The 20,097-nt window shown below is 51.6% G+C and overlaps 1 protein-coding gene across 1 annotated transcript in view; it reads right to left on the minus strand.

The window, feature by feature from the left end:
• Positions 1 to 12,248, minus strand: part of Efhd2 (EF-hand domain family member D2) — a 17,785-nt gene extending 5,537 nt beyond the window's left edge. The window contains exon 1 of the mRNA XM_031379353.1: positions 11,857 to 12,248. Coding sequence (XP_031235213.1) covers positions 11,857 to 12,161 — 305 coding nt within the window. The 5' untranslated portion in view covers positions 12,162 to 12,248. The remainder of the gene's footprint in view (positions 1 to 11,856) is intronic.
• Positions 12,249 to 20,097: the final 7,849 nt, after the last annotated feature.

Consider the following 20,097-nt stretch of genomic DNA (forward strand, 5'->3'; position numbering starts at 1 on the left):
GTGCTGGAGGGTGGGGTGCTGGGAGCCAGGTGCTGGGGAGCTGGGTGTTGGAGGGTGGGGTGCTGGGCAGCCTGGCACAGAACCAGTTGATAACCAGACCTCTGTTCTAGCCCTTCCCTTCTTTCCTCGGCCATCAACAGCCTGGCAGAGACAGAGATGGGTGAGGACAGGGTCTAAATGTCCCTTTTCTCTGTCCCCACGCTCCTTGTGCTGTGAGTGGCCAGAGGCAGTCTCCAACCCATTTTCTTCTAGCTGGTAAGCTGCTGTCGCACCACCAAGTCTTCTCCGGCGACACACACCTGCTCTGATTGTCTCCTGGGACACGAACCTGGGGACAGTGTCCTCAGCATGATGGGTAGATTTTTCTGCCCGAGGACACGCAAGGGCTCAATTACAGATACTAGGTGCCCTTCCGGTTAGTCTTCGGCCTCCCCATTACCCCTCTCCAGTTACATATTGCTGCACCTGACTTAGACATCTAACCCCCGGCATTGAAAAAAAAATGGTCTTTGGGCGGAAGCTTTATTACTCTTAAACGCTCTTACTAAGCAGAGGCTCGGAAAGGCTAAGTGACCTACCCAAGGTCACACAGCAGTAAGGACAGAGCTGGGCTACTATCCCAGGTCTGTCAGGCTGATGAACTTATAAATCTATGCATCTGTGCCCTGCCTCCTTCTGGGTCCTGTGGCCACCTGCAGATCGGTGTCTGCCAGCAGAGCCAAAGCGAGCATTTGTGTGAGGGTTATAAATAGTTGATGTATGAGTGACTCAGGCCTTGGAAGTACGGAAGCACAGAAGATGGCACGTGGGACCATGTGTTCCCTACAGGGTGGGGACAGGCAGGGCTGGTGTGCCCTGAGGACAGAGGGGCTGCTGGGTGGGCGGGGTAAGTGTGAGAGGATGTGGTGCATGTCAGGCAGGCAAGGGCTGTCAAGGCCCAGCCACCATCTGCAGCAGGAAGGGCCCCCACTCTCACCCTCACCCCCCAAAGGTGACTGGGCACTCTCCTGCCACCACAGTGTTGTCTACAGGAGGGCTGGACACCCGCTGCACTCCACTGGCAGCAGGGGTACCTGATGAGGGGTTTGTCTTCCCCAAGGCAAAGATGCAAGGATGCCTCTTCTGTGTTCCTTGGGACCACACAGTTCCTTACTTTCTGAACGTGGACCCCAGTGAAGTTCAGAGATGGCATGTCACAGTGCTTATATCAGACTGCCTGGGCGGCTCCTCAGCACAGAGCAGAAAGTGTGACCTTTAAGGGACATCCTGTAACATCTGGACACATTTTTGCTTGTCTTAAGTGGGAGTGTGAGCAGACATCAAGGAAACGGCCTATGGTATCCAGTACAGTCCTCTACGAGGAGAATTGTCTGGTCTTAGTCTCTTTTTTGAGGTTATGTTAAAATATTCTGAGCAAAAAAAAAAAAAAAAGCCTGTCGGAGAGAGAGGGGTCTTTCAGTTCCCAATTCTAGGTTACAGCCATGACGGCTGGGATAGTTCAGGCAAGAGCTTGAAGCAACTGGTCACATCACAGCCACCAACAGCGAGCGAATGAACGGAGAGCGTCCTTGCTGTGCTTGCTGCCGGGCAGCTTGTCCTAGTTAGCTCTAATTGTCAACCTGATACAGTCATTTGAGAAGGGAATCTCAATGGAGGGTTTGCCCAGATCAGATTGGCCTGCAGGTCGATCTGTGGGGGATTACCTTAATGGTTCACAGATGGAGGAGGGCCCAGCCCACTGTGGGCGGCACCATTCCCTGGGCTGTGAAAGGGAATCGGGTTGAGCATGGGCCGGAAACAGCAAGCAAGCGGCATTCCTCTAAGGTTTCTGTTTCAAGTTCCTATGAGTTCCTGCCCTGGCTCCTCCCAATAATTTTCCATGATATCCAAGTCTGAGTCAAATAAATCCTTTTCGCCCCAGCTTGCTTTTGGTGCAAGCACTTCATTACGGTAAAGAAAGGGAATCAGAGCCGGGCAGTGGTGGCGCATGCCTTTAATCTCGCAGAGGCAGGCGGATTTCTGAGTTCGAGGCCAGCCTGGTCTACAGAGTGAGTACCAGGACAGCCAGGGCTACACAGAGAAACCCTGTCTCGAAAAACAAAACAAAACAAAACAAAACAAAACAAAAAGAAAGGGAATCAAAATGATACTCTTACATAGTTAAAAGCCCAACCCCAGGGAATGGTTACTACCCACTCTTAGGCTGGGCCTTTCCACATCAATTAGCATAATCCAGCCCCCTACAGACACGCCCACATGCCAACCTGATCCAGACAATCCCTCACTGAGATGCCATTTCCAGGGATTCTAGGTTGTGTCCAATTGACAATGCACCTAACCATCGCAGGTCCTAAACGTCACTGGAGCGTGGTTGAGACACGCAGACGTCATGGTGCCTCTTGGTTCCTGGGAGACCTGCTTAAGCTTATAGGTGCCAAGCCCATGGCAGGGTGCACCCAGTAAGCAGCTAGCCCTGCCTGGCAGCTATCGCCACTCCGGGGGGATTTAGTTATCTTGCCAAATAACCACTGCGTGCCAGGCACTTTATATGCTCGGTAGTCATAGTGGGTCAGGATTGGGGAGGACCACTGAAGAGGGTACTAGCCTGGGACCCCAGCTTGGGAGCCTCATGTCCCTTGTTTTTTGGTGTTCCCAGCTGGACCTACGTTCAAGGGTCTGCGCTTCTTTTAAAACCAGAACAACTGTCTCAGACTAAATGAAGACACAGCATGCCCAGACTGGGTTGTGGATTCCCTGGTTTCTGGCAGCTTCAGGCTGGGCCAGGCCACACCTCAAACCGCAGCCTACATCCATCAAAGGTCAATCAATTACCAGGGCTGAGCTCCAACCCAGGCCGACTCCAGTCCCCAGGGGACGATGCAGGGGCTGGCTACAGTTCCAAAAAATATCAATCACCAAGCCAGGTGACACAGAGCCAAAAGAAGCCTGGTCACGGTGGGAAGCGGCCCTGGATGAGGTGACCATTCCCCGAAGGCCCTAAAGATGCCATCAGTGACTAGGTCACGGGGCTAACGTGATAGAAAACTTGACCAAATGCTCACCTTGTATTCAAACCCCAACTCTGACCCCATGAACCCCACTTTCACCATTTCTGCCACGCAGATTAAAAAACCCACTCTGAAAAGTGAGGCCAAGATTTCGAGATGATTCAAGTTGACTCTCACACAGGGTCAGACACACGGTAGGTGCTTAATACCTTAAAACAGGCCATTGTCATCAAAATCATGCACCAGATGCTGTACTGAGCATTTCACATTCTTACTATGAAAATGGCAGCAATGTTGGGTTAGTAAAAGCCACCCTGGAGCCCCAAAGTGTTGCTGCTCAATTACGAGGACCAGGTTTGGTTCTCAGCACCCAATCCAGCCAGCTCACAAGCACTTGTAACTCCAGTGCCACAGGATCTGACGCCCTCTTCTGGCCTTCCCAGGTACTGCACCAAATAATGCACACATCTATATTGTCAGGTGCACGCACATACACAGAACGCTAAATTATAAAAGAAAAAAAATTTAAAACTAAAAACAAAACCACCACCCCGACATGCTGGAGCTGGGTGTGATGACACTTGCCAATAATCTCAGCACTTCGAAGATTGAGGCAGGGGAATTGCAGTGAGTTTGAGGTCAGCTAGGGTTACATAAATAAGAGAACTCAAGTCCAGCTAGGGCTGTTTTACAAACGAACAAACCCATGCTGGCTTCTCCAAGGGTTCTAGGCCTGACAGTACAGAGCTGAGAGGAGGGGCTTATGGGGGAGTGACCTGAGGGGTGGGGTGTCAGTCTAGATAGATGACCCAGGGGCTCCCCAGCACTCCCCTCCTTTATTTATCCCCCTTCTAGGCCTGACTTAAAGATCCAGCACCTTAGGGGGTCTGGCTAAGCTGAAGGAGAGTGGAGCCTTAATCTACACAGCTCCTGGTCTCCCTGCTTCCCTCCCTGTAAGGAGGTAACAGTGGGGACTGTCCCCACACCTCTAAGCAGGTGACAGCTGTGGAGATGATGGTGTTCTCACGAGGGAGGCAAGGCTGGGGAGGCCTTCTTATCCCGTTGCCTTTCTTTCGGAGCTGGAGTTGAGGCTCCAGGAGGCTCAGAGGATCCTGGGAGAGAAAGATTGGCCCTCTCGGTTCCTCCACCTAGCCTGGCCCACCACCTGGCAGCTTAGGGAGGAGAATAGGAGCCCAGAGTGGGGAGTGAGATGCCCAGGGTCACACAGCAGATGGGATTCTACTAGCTGGACTCATCTCTCTGGCTCCCTCTTATTCATGGGCTACTGGGGTCGGGCCTGGTGTTCCACTCGGGGCTCTTGGGCTTGGTTCAGGAAAGCCAATGTCACCAAGCTCTGTCAACAAAACTCCCAGGCTTTGGAGCTCAGCACCATTCCTCGGCATTGGAGGGAGGCTGCTGCGGGCCTGGCAGCCAGCCCACATTCCTGCCTCCCTCCCCATGCCACAGTTCACACCAGGGGAGGGCTCAGCAGCTGCTGCCCGGGATGTGACAAAAATCCCTCCCATCACCCTCCCTACAGCTGCCACCCAGGCTGACCCTGTCTTTAGGTCTGAATGTGATCCTATGAAGCTGCTTCCCCCAGCTCTGTCTGTCCTCTCCCTCCGTGCTGATAACCCCAAGTCACAAGGGTGGCATTCTCCATCCAGTCATCCCTTTTCAACAGACAAGGAGACCGAGACAGAAGAAAGTGCACTGGCCAAGGTCGACAAGGGTGCAGGTGGGGTCCAACTGTGATAAAAAAACCACACTATCTCCTGCTGCCTCCAGACACTGCCTGGGAGAGGAGAGGAGAGCGGCAGGGCTGGAAAGGACGTGCAGGGGAGGTCACTTCAGCCGGCCAAACTCCCAATGTGGTTTTCCCCTGCTTGGTGTCTTGAATACCTCTGAGGACAGAGGGCTCACTGTACCCTAAGGTAGGCGGAGACTGCTCCCCCAGCCCCATCCCTGCTGGGCTGGCTGAGGGAAGGCACTGGCACAGCTGTTGCCCCAGTCAAGGGAAGGGGCACAGGGAACTAACTACATTCTGTCCCTTCTGGAGCCCAGCCCAGGCCTGTGTTGCTGGTTCCAAACAGCCACAGGAGGATAGACTGCTGAAGGGGTGCTGGGCTCAGGGACCCCCCCCCCCCGGTTACGTGCTCCCTTATTACCACAAATATCTGTTTTCTGGATTATTAAGGAGTCAATGTAACTTATTCTAATCATTAAGCAGCTGTATTTCAGGGCCATCCCCATCCTGCGTAGGGGAGGTCTCCGTGGCCTCCTGAGCCTGAGCCTCTATATCCTAAGAAATGGGAGGGCATTTTTTGAGGGTAGGTTACTTCTGGAGGGTAGGTGACTTCCAACTCTGCTAGCTGTTCTGGCCGGCCTGGGCCTGCTTGCCTGTCTCCATGGGAAGGGCAGGTGGTCCCAGTAATGACAGCTCAGCAGGGCCAGCTTGACATGTCCTCACCCCTACTGCCAGACTCAGGGGACAAACCAGGCACTCACCACTTTGGGAATCTGACCTTGATCACATGTCTTAAGTTAAGGGTTCAGGGACGGAGCAGTGTGCGGTGCTCACGGGCCCCCTCCCCAGTTTTCCAGAGGGTCCAATGAGAGCCTCCAAGCTGAGAGCTACTTGCTTGAAGGTAGCCAAGACTCAGGGTTGTCTTAACCTCAAGTTTGACACCACCCACGGCTAAGCCAAGGTGGCAATGTGGGAGCGTCTTGCCTTTGGTCTATTTCCCGCCTACCCATAATAATCACGTATGATACTGACTATAGATATAACCCAGTGTTGTTCCCCACTCTTGTCTCCATTCATAGTACTCCCGAAGAGCTCACACAGACAAGGTCACCTGCCTACTGTCACCAGGAAGGGAAATGGAAGTCGACAGACTGGCCTTGCAGTTTCTCTTGGTCCCTTTCTTTCAGGGGTACTGGGGATTAACCCCAGGGCCTCATGCATGCTGAGGTTTCACGGAGTTGCCCAGGCTGGTCTCGAACCCACTTTGCAGCACAGGCTGGCCTTGAATTTTTCTGTCCTCCTGCCTCAGCTACCTGAGCAGCTGGGATGACAGGCCACCAGGCTTGGGAAGCACTTGCGCATAGTGGGGACTTTTAGGGATGCTCTTTCTGACAGCTCCGGGTTACAAAAGATGTGAAGACCGGTGGACCACAAGAGGGAGGAATCAGGGTAGGGAGACAGACCCCCCCCCCCCCATGAAGTGTTTGCTTTCTCGCTAGCTCTGGACCTTGAATTTCTGAGCCTCAGTCTTCCTGCCTGTGTGGTGGCCACTGGGAATCCAGCAGGATGTTTAAAAAGCATAGATTAGGAAGGGAGCCAGCAGGGCTGGAGAGATGGCTCAGTAGTTAAGAGCACGTGCTGCTCTTGCAGAGGACCTGGGTTCAATTCCCATCACCTGCATGGAAGCTTCCACTTGGGGAATCCAACACCTTTCAAAGGCGAAACACCCATATAGTAATAATAATAATAATAATATTAATAAGAACAACAATAATGATGATGATTAGTAGTAGGAGCAGAAGAAGCTTTCTTTTTTTTTGTTGTTGTTTTGTGTTTTTTTCGAGACAGGGTTTCTCTGTGTAGCTCTGGCTGTCCTGGAACTCACTCTGTAGACCAGACTGGCCTCGAACTCAGAAATTCGCCTGTCTCTGCCTCCCAAGTGCTGGGATTAAAGGCATGCACCACCACCACCACCACCACCGCCCGGCCCAGAAGAAGCTTCCTAAGAAGAAGAGAGCCAGGGCCCTGGTACTCAGAGGATCAACAGTGGCTCCATTCATCAGCCAACCGGCTGCGTCAAGGAAGGACTTCCTGCTCAGCACAGCCAGGCTGGCCCCAGCTAGCCACACCTGCCCGGCCCCTGCGGCCTCTTCTGTTCTTGCAAAGCGGAAGTCCTGGCAGCCAGAAGGAACTCAGTGACTGCAAGCTGCAGGGCTGTCCTTGCAGGAGGCTGCAAAGTGACTAACTCCACAGCCCAGCTGCCCTTGCAGAAAGGGCCTCCAACCTGCCTCCGGAAGTCCTGATGACCCTTGGGCCGGGACTCTTCTGGCTGAAGCCAGGCTTGGTCCTCCGCTGGCCGCTGGGAAGGCTGGGAAGGCTGGGAAGGCTGGGAAGGAGGGAAGGGGGCAGTGGGAGATGGAAACACCCCTCTCCCCCAGAACCAGAAAGTCCCCAGAGGGGGGAGGGGAGGTGACTCAGATGCAGAGGGGAAGTGGGTGGAAAAGAGAAGAGGCCCATTGTTGGGAATCCTCCCTCCCTGGGGTGTGAGGCACCTCAACCCCCACCAAGCTTGGCTCTGGCTTCCACAAAGCAAGGATCAGACTTCCACCTCCACCCGAGAGCCACTGAGATCGAATCATGCAAGTAGCACTCATGACCTTGGCCAAGTGACTCACCTCCTTGAGCCCTGAGGATTAAACTTGACCCCTAAGTAATAGAGGTGAGCTCCTCTAGGGCTCTCTAGTAAGGACAGGGACAGGGACACCTTAAACTGGACACTCCCCACAGGCAGCCACGGGGATGTGTAGCTACAGTCTTTCCTAACAGTAGAAATGCAGAGGCCCTGTGGACCCCACCAAAGACCTCCCAAAGGCTCCATGGATTCTACGAGGCCTTCAGCTGGATCTGATGGCTGCTGGGTGGCAGGCAGCACCCTTGTCTTCTAAGACCATCCATGACATTAACAGATCCCAAGCCGAACCTGTGACAGTTCTGTTTTCCCACTCGAAATTGTCACACAGGTCCTATGCCCCCAGGAGTCACCGAGGCTCAGAAGCCCAGTATCCTGCTCAGAGACCCAGCTGGGTAGCAAGGGCCCTGTGTCCCAGTTTAGTGTCGCTCCAAGGGCTGCGGTTAGCTCTTCCCTTTTCTTCTACCACCTGCCGGCTACGTAATTAGGTGATAATGAATTCATCTCTCTATTTTTGTTATTTATCAAAGCAATATGTAGCTGTCAATCAGACGTCTGTTGGGCAAGAGCAAAGTAGCAACGGGCTGAATCCCTGTCATTCTGGCCCAAAGCAAAGGGCTGCTGCCAGCCTAACAGCCTGGCAGCTCTGTTGGGGGGAAGTTGGAGGCAGCCAGAGGCTCATTCTGAGCTACCTCAGGACCAGTGCTGATGGCTGCCACCAGGGACAGGGCATATGCTGAACTTGGGACAGTAATGACAGCAACTTAGTAAGTACTGATTCTCTGCCAAGTACTTGACAGCACCATCAGGTGAGGAAGGAGACCAGAAAGGGTTAAGGAATGGGCTCTGAGTCCATATGCAGCTAGGTCCGCAGCCCTGTCCGGCTGCAGACTCAAGGAGGCCCTGCAGCCCCAGGATGAAAAGCCAGAAGGAAAGGGAATCTTGCCTGCCTGATGTAAGGGGTCATGAGATGAAGTGGGTGGAAAGGAGGCTGGGCAGAGGGGTAGGGCCAGTGCTGGGCCAGACAGGACAAGGAACTAGGGCACCTTCCTCGGATTCCACAGCTCGTTCACAATTACGTGGCTGCCTGCCTTCCAGGCAGGTGTCAGCTTACAGAACCTTCCAGAGTCCTCCCTGGGCTGTCATCCGCTCAGCAGCAGTAGCCATCCCTGAAATTTTGTGGATCTGTCCCATCCCTTTTTGTCTTGGAAACTTCTAGAAAACAACTCTGGATGAGTGGGTAGAGGGCGGGGAGGAGGCTGGGTGTGTGTGAGAGAGGAGGGATATAGTCTGAGGCTACGGGGGAGGGGGTGTCGTGAGCAAATGGGGTACGGGCTCTAAGATGCAGGGCCTCTATGCCTGACAGCAGGTGGAACTCAGTATGTGTCACCTCTAGGCCCCACCTCGAGAAAAACCCATGATCCTGAGCAGGTTACTTCTCCCTTCTGGGTCTCAGTTTTCCTGTCTGTAAAATGGGGAGAAGATGGCAGAGCCTGCTGTTTCCTCCAGTTCTCCCTCGATCACTGTCCCTAGACGGTATCTGCTCGTCCACACTGAATGGATGGACGAAGAGACTACGCAGTAGTAGGTCTGAAGTGCATCAGTGCTCAAGACCCCTTAGAAATAAGGCTAGAACATAAGCGTCTTTGAGGATCATCACACACAGCCTGTTCCTCTTGCACAGGGGGAAACTGAGGATCAGGGAGTTAAGCGGATGAGGCGGGAAGCCTGGCCTCCTAGCTGTGGCCGGCAAGGAAAAGCCAGCTCCACTTTCCAGGGGCACAGGCTCCACCCCTCCCTGCACTCTGCTCTCAAAGGAGCCCTGGCTGAGATCCTGGGACCTGCTGGGCCCCAGGAGGCAGCAGCCACTTGCACAGTGGAAGCAGATCGTGTATTTTGTGCTCTGAGAAGCCGGCTGGGGCTGTTCCCAGCCGGGACTCAGCTGGGCTGGGCTCATCGGGCACAGTGAGGCCTTGTTTCCCTGAATACAACATCAGCAGCTTTGTGCCCCAGCCAGGGACCCTGGCGAGTGGCACTTCCTTCTTTTGAGGTCCAGCTTTCTGGCCCCTTCCTGCCCTGTCACCCCTCCCAGCCCACAGCCCTGGTGCCAAGAGGGAGCTCTGAGGAGACCAGCACCCTCTCGTCTCTACAAAAGCACCTCTCAATTAAACTGCTTCCCCCCAAAATAGTCTGTGTAAAACTGAGTAGAAGCATAGATTCCAGACCATTCTCCCCATGGGTTCCCCACAAATCAAAGCAGTCTTGCTCTTTAGGGGTATCTGGGTTCCCTAAAACAGCGCCATGGTATGGGAGATAAGAATATTGCAGAAGGATAAGAAAAGGAGGAAATGTAAAATGGGCTGGTGGTAGGTCAGTCAGCCTCTCTCTCTCTGTCTCTCTCTGTCTCTCTCTCTCTGTCTCTCTCTGTCTCTCTCTCTCTGTCTCTGTCTGTCTCTCTCTCTCTGTCTCTGTCTCTGTCTCTCTCTCTCTCTCTCTCTCTCTCTCTCTCTCACACACACACACACACACACTGACACAAGTATCTATGAGAGACAGTTCTGAAGGGAAGGCCATAGCTTTTGAAGCTACCGGTCTGAGTTTGAATCCTGATCTTATCAGTTTTGGGGCTGTAAAGTCCTGGGTCACGGGACTGCTGGGAGGTACGGATGGGCTCCATTGCCTCAGCCCTATCTCGGCAGAGATCTATGACACATAAGTACCCTCTGGGATCCACTGGGTGGATCAACCTGGAAGTCACACTTGCCCTAAGGTTCAAAAGCAAGGAGTGTGGATTCCTGCTCTCCTGGCCTGGTCCGTGAGTGGAGACTGAAGCCAGAGTGTATCCCCTCGCCCAGGAACCTCCATGTAGAAGTTTGGGGCTGCACTATAGTGCCAGCAGGAAGCTTCTAGTCACCCATGGCTGGGAACTAAAGTCCTCTGTCCCTGTGACGACTGGCTGCTCTGTCTCTATGAGGACTGGCTGCTGGGTGGAAGGAAGGGGGTCGTGGGACGGGGGGGTGGGGGGGGACCCATCTCTGGACCCTGGATGGAGGGAACGCCCCCTTTCCAGGCTTCCACTGTCAGCCGGGTGTGGTTGAGGCTCTCAATCATTTACCTGCCTGCTGTCTTCTGCTTTGAGACTCCCTGCGTACCCTGTACCCCGTCCAAAACTCAGCTTCATCGGTTTGGTCCCCTCTGGGATCCACTCCAGCCTGGTCCCTGGAGAACTGTTTCCTTCCCAGGAACCATGGGTGGCTTGATAGGAAGTAGGGACAACGGTCCCATGGAGGGGCACTAGCACCTTCTCTACCCCCATGGGTACTCTTCCCCCTCCATATTGCTTGATTCTGTGGGGTGTGGAGTGGCTGAACCCACTGGTCTAGGGCACTTCCTAATCTGATAAGGCTACAGCTTGAAATCACAGGAATAGAGAGTAGGGGTTGGAGACCCTAGGCAGGGAGCATAGCAAGGGCTTCCCTTGAGTAAGGGCACCAGGGATTGTATAAAAAGGGAGGGACTGAGAAGAGGGGTGGCCTTCTGATAAAGGGCAGGCGAGTCACCACTGTACAGCCGGTTCAGGGTTCCGGGGCAGGGAGGTGGACTCACAGTGTACGGAGAGGGACTAAGCCCCAGGGGACTCGGTCCTGATGATATCGTAAATACGTGTTTATAGACTGGGGATAGGGACAGAGGAGCCCTTTCCTAGCAAGACCACACAGGGTTAAGGAAATGGGACCTGGCCAACAGGGTGGGCAGGGATGGAAAGGGCTGAAGAGTTTGCACCCACAGTAAGTAAACACAGAATAACTGAGGGGTGTGTGTGTGTGTGTGTGTTAGGGGGTGGTGGTCCCAACCTACAACTAGAGAGACCAGAGCTAAGCATTAGAAATTATAGGACCCTAGTAAAAGGAATATGTCTGGCATGGGTGCCCGGAATGTCTCCTTAAGAGGCAATAGGGTGCCTTATCGCGGTGGGGGTAGGGAGTCCAGTAGTTGGGACCGGAGCGGAAGGGACGCCACCAGCCCGTTCTCGGTGTGTGGGGGTGTAAGGTGGTAGGTGCAGTATAACATTAACAGTGGGAAGAGGGTCGGTACCCCGTGTGGTGTACTCCGTGTGGTGATTCGCTGGGGACTTGCAATTATCTGGAAGGAATCTCCGGGAGCCCCCAACCCGCGTGGGGTATTCCGAGGAGGAGGGGGTCACATGCCAGGATCAGGAAAGGGGGTTCCCCAGATCCACTTGCGTGCTGGTGTGGTGGGTCTGGAAGCCTCATGGATCTCTGGAAGGTGCAGCAGAGTTCCCAACCCTGGTGGTTCAGGGTCCTGAGGGAGCCTAGCTGGGGATACTAGAGGTTCGGGCCCGAGGCCGGGTCTAGCTAGGGTGGCGGGGAACCGGTCGCGAGGGCACTTACTGCTTGAACATCTTCTCCATGTCTTTGATCTGCTTCCTGGAGAACTCCTTGAACTCGGTGTAGGGGTTGAAGACGCGGCGGCTGGGCGACTGCGGCTCGCCGATGCCCTGGTTGAGGTCCGCGCGCCGCAGCAGCTTGGCGCTCAGCTCGTCGTCCGCGCTGCCCAACGCCTGGGCAGTCTCATCGGGAGCCTCGGCCGCCGCCGCCGCCGCCCCGTTGAGCCCCGGCTGCTCCGTCGCCTCACCGGCTTCGTCCTCCATCTGCAGCCTCCGGCTCAGCTTGCTGGCCAGCTCGTCCGTGGCCATGGTGGCCCGCGCACTGCTGCCTCCGCCGGGCCCCTGCTCTGCGCCGCGCTCCCGGTCGCGCTCTTCCTCTTCCTGACACTCCCCGCCGTCAGGCGCCGCCCTGAAGGTGGGACTTAAGGGACCGCCCGCCCCCGGCTGGCTCCCGCCGCCTGTGCTGCGTGCCCATCCCTCTCAATCCCCGGGGAGGGGGGGAGTCAAGTGCATTCTGCTCCCCAGCTCTTCATTATTGTCCCCCTCCTGCCCTCCAGTGAAAAACCCGTCAACACCTCTCTGATGACCTCTGGGGGAACCGCTGAGTCCCGGGAGCCCTCTGGAAGGAACCCGGGGAAGGGGTATCCCAACCCTGCCGGAGGGAAGAGGGTCAGCTAGTGTGAGGTAGCTGTGTGTTCAGAGACTGGGGAGGGGCGCGGCTCCCAACCCCTTCTCTGAGAGGGGTTTGTGTCTCTGACACTCTGTCGGTTGTCATGGAGACCACTGGTAGTGAACCGCTGGGTGTTCTTGATAAGGTTGCAGGAGTCTGAAGAAGGTGGACCCTAGCACCGGAGTCCAGTTGAGATCGACTTCGGGGCCATCGTGGCTGGCATCATTCAAAAGTGGGGTAGCTACTATGAGGGAGATGACACCCTACCCCAGTCCTCAAAGATCCCTAAAGAACTGGGAAAGGGGAAGGGGCTCGTCCTGTTACACTATGATTCAGCACAATAGCTGCCTCATCCTGTTGATGCCTGGGACTCCATCTCAGAGGGATTTCAGAGAGATCTCTATGTTGCCTGTTTGATGGGGATCCCAGAGGGGCGACCTCCTCCCCAAAGGCTCAGGAATGGGGGGCTGGAAAGGAGGAGTTCAGAGAGGATTTGTCTCTGTCATCTAGTTTGTCACTTCAAGAACAGCCAAGCCAGGCTGAAGAGAAGGCTCGGTTATTTAGACTGGTTATTGCTCTTGTGGAGGACTGACATCCTAGCATCCATAGAGGGTAGGGGTGGGGAAGGGCAAGTCACCAAAGACCTGTAACTCCAGCATCAGGGATCCTAGACCCTCTTCCAGCCTGCTTATGCACCTGCACTCATGTGGATATACCCCTCCCCCACATACACAAAACTAGAACTGAAAATCTTTGAGCAGGACATGGTGGTGTATGTAGCCTTCAGTCCTAACACTCAGGAGGCAGAGGCTAGCCAGTCTGTGAGTTCAGTCAGCCTGGTCTACATCAGGAGTTCCACGCTAGCCAGGGCTGCATAGTTAGACCCCCTCCTCAATAGCTAGCTAAGATGATAGCTAGATGATAGCTAGATAGATAGATAGATAGATAGATAGATAACAAATTCTTAAAACTATAAAGCTATGGTGCTCCTGTGTCACCTGCAAGGAACCATAATGCTGATTCCCAGGTCCCACCTAGACTGACAGACCTGTCCTTTGTCATTGGGGTCCAAAAAGCTGCTTTTCACAAGCACCCCAGGAGAAGCCTTACTCTCTGGAGTCAAGAGTCTCTGGCATGGATGGGGTGTGTATCTCTGAGTTGGTAGGATGATGCTGGGGACCCAGATACTGCCCACTCCCAGAGGCAGGGTACAGAGGAGACCTGGAGAGGACAGGCTAAAAGGTGGCACTGTGAAAACAGAGGGTACCAAGAAACTGCTGGCTGCCACAGAATGAGGTTCAGAGGTAGACATCTGACCAGCAACTAACTGTTGGTGTGTTCAAAAAACATTGCTGAAGGAAAAGATATCTGAAACCCATTGTTTAGAAAACTGTAACATTTTGATTCGCTCTTTGTAAGGTTGCTAAGTCTGATAAAAATACTAAGTTTAGAGATTTTTAAATTTTTTTCTTTTTTTAAAATAAAGATTTATTTATTTTATGTATATGAGTACACTGTAGCTGTACAGATGGCTTCGTGTGGTTGTTGGACCACTGCTCCTCTGGTCAACTCTGCTCGCTCAGGCCCAAAGATTTATTTATTATTTGCATAAGTACACTGTAGCTGTTTTCAGACACACCAGAAGAGGGTGTCGGATCTCATTACGAGCCATCGTGTGGTGGTTGGGATCCGAACTCAGGACCTTTGGAAGAGCAGTCAGTGCTCTTATCCGCTGAGCCATCTCTCCAGCCCCGATTTTTGATTTCTTAAAGACCAAGAGAGCTCCATGTTGTTAGTGTTGGGTAGTTTAGTCCAGCTTCTTGTAAAAGGAACAGTTTACTTACTTAATGGGGACCAAGAATGGGGGAGGGTCACAGAGATTCCAACATTTAAATGACATCTGCACATGTCTAGGTTTGTCTAGACTGTCCTTGTAAAGTGCGAAGGTAACTTTCAAAACTCTGGTGAGCTTCAGTTTACCCTAACTTATGACTTTATTTTAGATAGATGTCCGTAGCCCAGGCTAGCCTCATCTTCCCTGTGTAGCTGAGGATGACACGCTTCAGCTTTCTAAGTGCTGGGAGAACAAGATCTGTGCCCTTAGATGCTGTTTATACGATGCTAGAGATTGAATTCAGGGCTTTGAGCATGCTAGCCCAATGCTTTACCGTCCGATCCGTATCACCAGACTCATTTCTTGTTTTGCTTTTGAGACAGTCTCCCTTTGGAGTCCAAGGACTTGAACTTGCCATGTGGTCTAGGCAGACCCTCAAGCTGGGGACTCTCCTGCTCCAGCATCTCTGATGCTTCAATCTCAGGTGTCTGGTGAATCTGTGGCATCTAACAATACTGCAGGATTCAGAGGTGCTTTCACTATGGCAATTTTGCATCTATTTGACTTTGCCGTGATACGAGTATCTGGTGGGTCTGCTGTCTTCAGAAGTAATTCATATGGGATGAATCTGGGTTTGGCTTTGAATTCTTTGAAGGATGTGTGTGTGTTAAGCTCTAGTTAACATCCTACTTAGCTTGCATGAGTAAAATCCTGGGGCACGAGGCTGGACACCCTGATAAACAGGTAATAGGGTTTATTCCTTATCTGTGACATCATGAGAAAGAGATCGTCACCAGAACCTTGCTGCTTCAGCTCAGGACACCCTTCTGTGTGGGCAACTCCCCAATTCATTTTAAATTTATATTAATTTATAATAAAACATTATTATTATTATTATTATTATTATTATTATTATTATTATTATTATTATGTGGGGCATGTGTTAGTGGGGGTCAGAGGGCAATTCTTAGCGGTTGATTCTCTTCTTTCATGGTACCTAGGGATTGCACTCAGTTAAGCAGTTTTACCTGCTAAACTATCTCAACAGGTGTTTGGGGTTTTTTTGGTTTGGTTTTTTTTGAGACGAAAGTCTTACTTCACTCTGTGACCCAGATTGGTCAAGATCTCACTAGATAGCTCAGGCTAGCCTATAACTGTCAGCAATCCTCCAGTTTCAGCCCTCTGAGTATTGAGATTAAGGTATGGAGCATTGTTATACACAGCTTGGAAAGCTCTGTAAACAACTCTTGGGTTGCCTATCTGTGTGTGTGCGCACACACACACATACATATGAAGGCCCGAGGTCACTGGCTGTCATTTCTCAGCACTGTTCACCTTGTGTTTTGAGACAGAATTTCTCACTAGCCTGGAAGTTGCGGAGTGTAGACTCTTTAGTAGAGCCTTTACAATCGTGATGGGGGTTGAACTCAGGTCCTTACACTTGTGTGGCAAGCACATTACCGACTGACCTATCTCCCAGCCCTAGGTGAACTTCCTCCTACTTCTGAGGCTCTGTGACACATAAGGCAGGTGCTTGTTGTGCTCCTGCCTAGAGGGCTGGTTGCTAAAACCAGAACCAGAGATGCAAGTTGAAGACTATGTTTCATTCGATTTTTTTTTTTTTTTTTTTTTTTTTTGTTATATCCTTCTTGGGAGTCATTTGATTTCAGGGACACTTTGTTTCTCTTCTAGACACTTTGTTTCTCTTCTAGACACTAACTCAATGGCGAGGTTATGAAAAGCAAAGGCGATTGATGGGCTCTGACTGGAGATAGAACTTCCAGGAAATGCCAGTTGGCTCTTTATCAGGAGAGTTGCTTTGTAATGACCATGAGTTCTGTGTGTGGAGCATGGAATCTGGCAGCAGGGAAGATCTCTTCTGGCGGCACATTCTAGCATTTGGTCATGAAGAAAGAATGATCTTCAGGAAAAAAAAAAAATCACCCCCTCAGCAAAGGATTTCTACGGAGGCTGAGGCGAGTGAGAGCCAACTCTGACGCTCTCGCAAGTGGCGAGGGAGCTAAGCCTTAGTCATCGTTGACATGTCTCTTCTCTGCCACCCACATTTACTTGTATAACTGTCTTCTAGGGAGGGGTGAAGTCTTATCAAGAAAACAACAGCAGTTTGAAAAAGAGTAGGGATGGGCTGGGAGATGGCTCAGTGGGTAAGAACAGTTTCCATGCAAGTGTGAGGACCTGAGTTCAAATACCAAGCATCCACACTTTAAAAACAATTATCTAGCAAGGTGTGGTGGATACCTTTACCTTTAATCTCAGCACTTGAGAGGCAGAGGTAGGTGTATTCCTGAGTTCAAGGCTAGCCTGGTCTACAGAGTGAGTTCCAGGACAACCAGGGTTACACACAGAAACCCTGTCTTGAAAATAGTCTGCAGTCCTAGCTAGCACTGTAGCTGGTGGAGGCAGGAGAATCACTGGGGTTTGCTTCCAGCTCAAAGATCAGTGAGAGACCATTCCTCAAGGAAAGAGGGCATGATAGCATGATAGAGTGGGCCAATCAATGTCTTATACATCTTACACACATGCACACACATACATACATGCACGCTTGTGCTTGCGTATAGGAAAAAGACAGAACGAAGAAACGAGAAAGGGTTGGGAAGTGCTCTGGGTGACCGCTGGGGACACATTGCAGAGTCTGACAGAACTGGGTGGTCCCTTCAAGCCCTGAAATTCTGGGGGATCAAGAAAGGCATTAGTGAGGCCTTCAGAGATAACCCTGGGTCAGAGCATGCAGCCTAGAGCATGTGCCTAGCACTCAGGAATGCCAGGATGCTAATTAATCATCATAAAGATCCACAGTCATCAGGAAGCCCCAGATAGATGGAGAACGATGCTTAGATGTCAAGGGCCAGGGATACCATAAACACTCACTTGAGGCAATGAGGTGACGGCAGGGGACGGGATCATAATCTCTCTCTTCAATCTCTGACAGCATCTGGAGGCCATTTGTGGGCTCGGTGAAGGTAGTGGCTGGTGTCAGCTAGGAACTCCGAGGCCCCACTGCCTGGAGCAGTAGGAAAGGAAGGTCACATGCAAGGGGAGCATTTGCAAATGTTTGCAAGCCAACTCCTGTACAGGGCTCTCCTTTGGACTTATCTTGGAGATTATGAATTGACTTGAGAACCTAGGTAGGATTTCACATTATTTGTATATGGGCTGGGGGTGTAGCTCAGTGGTAGAATGCTAGCCTAGCATGTGTAGGTCCCTGTGTTTGATCTTCAATATTCTAAGATTTAGTTGCACAGGCCCAAATGGGTTGTGGTTGTTTTTAATTTTATATATATAATTAAAAAAATATATGTAATATATATAATTAAAAAATGTATATGTATATATGTGTGTGTGCATGTGCATGCATGTATGTATATGTGTGTATGTATGTAAGTATGTATGTACATGTATGTGTGTGTTGGTCGTTGTGCTGGGTTGGATTTTTGTCAATTTGACATAAACATATCTGGAAAGAAGGAACCTCAACTGAGGAATTGCCTCTGTGAACCAAATTCCTGGAAAGAACTGCGCCTGCAGAGATTGATTGCTTGATTAGTACTGCAGTTCTGGCCGGGCGGTGGTGGCGCCCGCCTTTAATCCCAGCACTTGGGAGGCAGAGGCAGGCAGATTTCTGAGTTCGAGGCCAGCCTGGTCTATAGAGTGAGTTCCAGGACAGCCAGGGTTATACAGAGAAACTATGTCTCGAAAAAACAAACAAACAAACAACCCAAAAAACAAAAAACAAACAAAAAAGGACTGCAGTTCTGTGGAGAGATTGGAATGTTGCAGTTCTTAAGACTAGTTTCTTTGCCTTGGGCTAGTTCTAGCCCTCAGGAGCAGCCATTCCATAGGCCCAACCCCACCCTCACCCCGCCCCACTAACGTCCTATGACTGATAAACGAAACCTTTGGGAATCTAATAGCAGACTACCAGCTTCCACCAATCCAAGAGCTAAGAATATCAACAGACAGTATCTTGAGCTTATAGCAAAGCTTCCCCCATCTCATAGATCTCTGATATACCCACAGATACATTTTAAACTTGCCTTTATTTGTGACTCTCTTTGTTTAGTAAAGCTGTAAAAACTTCATGATACTGCTTCCGTACTGGAGTATAGAATTTGGGGGTAATCTAGATCTGGCCTCAGCAGACAGAGGCAAGTAGATCTCTGAGTCTGAGGCCAGCCTGGTCTACGAAGTGAGTTTCAGGACAGCCAGGGATACACAGAGAAGCCCTGTTATGAAGAACCAAACCAAACCAAACCAAAACAAAAACCCCCAAACAACACTACCACCAAATAACAATAACAACAAAAACCAAAAGCAACCAACCAAACAAAAACAAAAACACCAAACCAAAAAAGAATTGATGTGGGATGTGGGAGAGCCCACCCACGGCCTCAGATCCTGCCTCTAGGTTCCTGCCTTTAGTTTCTTCCTTGACTTTCTTGACCTTGAGGGATGGTGACCAGGACAAGGAAGCCAAATAAAACCCCTGCGATAGAAACAGTGGCGGTGGAGGGTGTGCAGGACAATTGTAGGGGTCAGTTCTCAACTTCTGCCCCATCCAGCCTGGGGACAGAACTGAAGTGAAGGCTTTGACAGCAAACCCCTTTGCCACCAGCCTCCAAAAGCTGTTTTAAGTCTCCATTTCCTCTGGAGACCATAAACAACAGCTGGGGGATGGGGATTCTGGCCACCTGCACATCTGCCTCCAGGCACCCTTGCTCTCCAGGAGTGCTCTTTCCAGTGTAGGGGTGAGTCCTCCATGCTGCTGTAAACAACCCCTCACCCACACTCCTGTAACTCCCATAGACTCAGACGTTCCTGGATGGACTTAGTGTAATGGCTTCTTCAGGTTGTCATCCGTTCCTGTCTGGGTGAATAGATGTTTGTTCATGCAACAGTTAGTCATTTCAAATCCTTTACGTTGATGTGCGTCTGTCTGTAGGGAACAGCTACCTTCAGCCCAGCCCTTCTGGCACTGGAATACCCTTCTGGACTCCTTCCAAAGATGCTACTAACATGGGCATAAGACTGTGAATTTCATTCTGGCAGCAGCTACTCTGGGAAAACAGTGTACTGCTGCTTGAGGCTAATCAAGGCAGATTTGTGACGTGTGCTGGACACTGGGTGTGGTCCAGGATCCTTTCCTGTCCCAGGCTAACAGGAGACCAACGAAGTCTGTCAGGTCCACTGGCCCCCGCAGAGTAAACGAGGAAGGTTACAGCCCTTCCAGCTACCCCTACCCACCACGAACTGTTGACAAAGCAGCTGATGCCCTGCCCCCAACCAGACTTCCCTGGTTGCCTTTGTATCCCTCCCCCTCAGCCCCAGCATAGGAGCTAGCCTAGCTTGCAGTGCATACAGGGGACATATTTGTTGATGGTCCGTGATACCCTGAGAAGGCTGGGGACACATTGGGTATTTTCTCAATGTCCCCTCCAGAGCATCCGATGGCCCACTTTCAGGTCTGAAGGTCACTGCCAAGAAACCGAAACCGCCAAAGTGACACCTCTGAACCCACATGACTCACAGGAATGCAGGACACAAGCTTCTCAAGTGTCTGTCCCCTGTTGTCTCTGAGGGAGTGACACTGGCATCAGATAGGGGTTCAGGCAGTGGGACACGCTGGCCTTTGGGTTATCACTGTAACACGGAGGTTATTTAAGTAGCTCTCTGTTCAGCGGACAGATGGAGTAATAATAGATAGAAGGTACTGGAAGGCA

Source organism: Mastomys coucha, unplaced genomic scaffold, assembly GCF_008632895.1.
Source record: "Mastomys coucha isolate ucsf_1 unplaced genomic scaffold, UCSF_Mcou_1 pScaffold18, whole genome shotgun sequence".
Classification (NCBI taxonomy): Eukaryota; Metazoa; Chordata; class Mammalia; order Rodentia; family Muridae; genus Mastomys; species Mastomys coucha.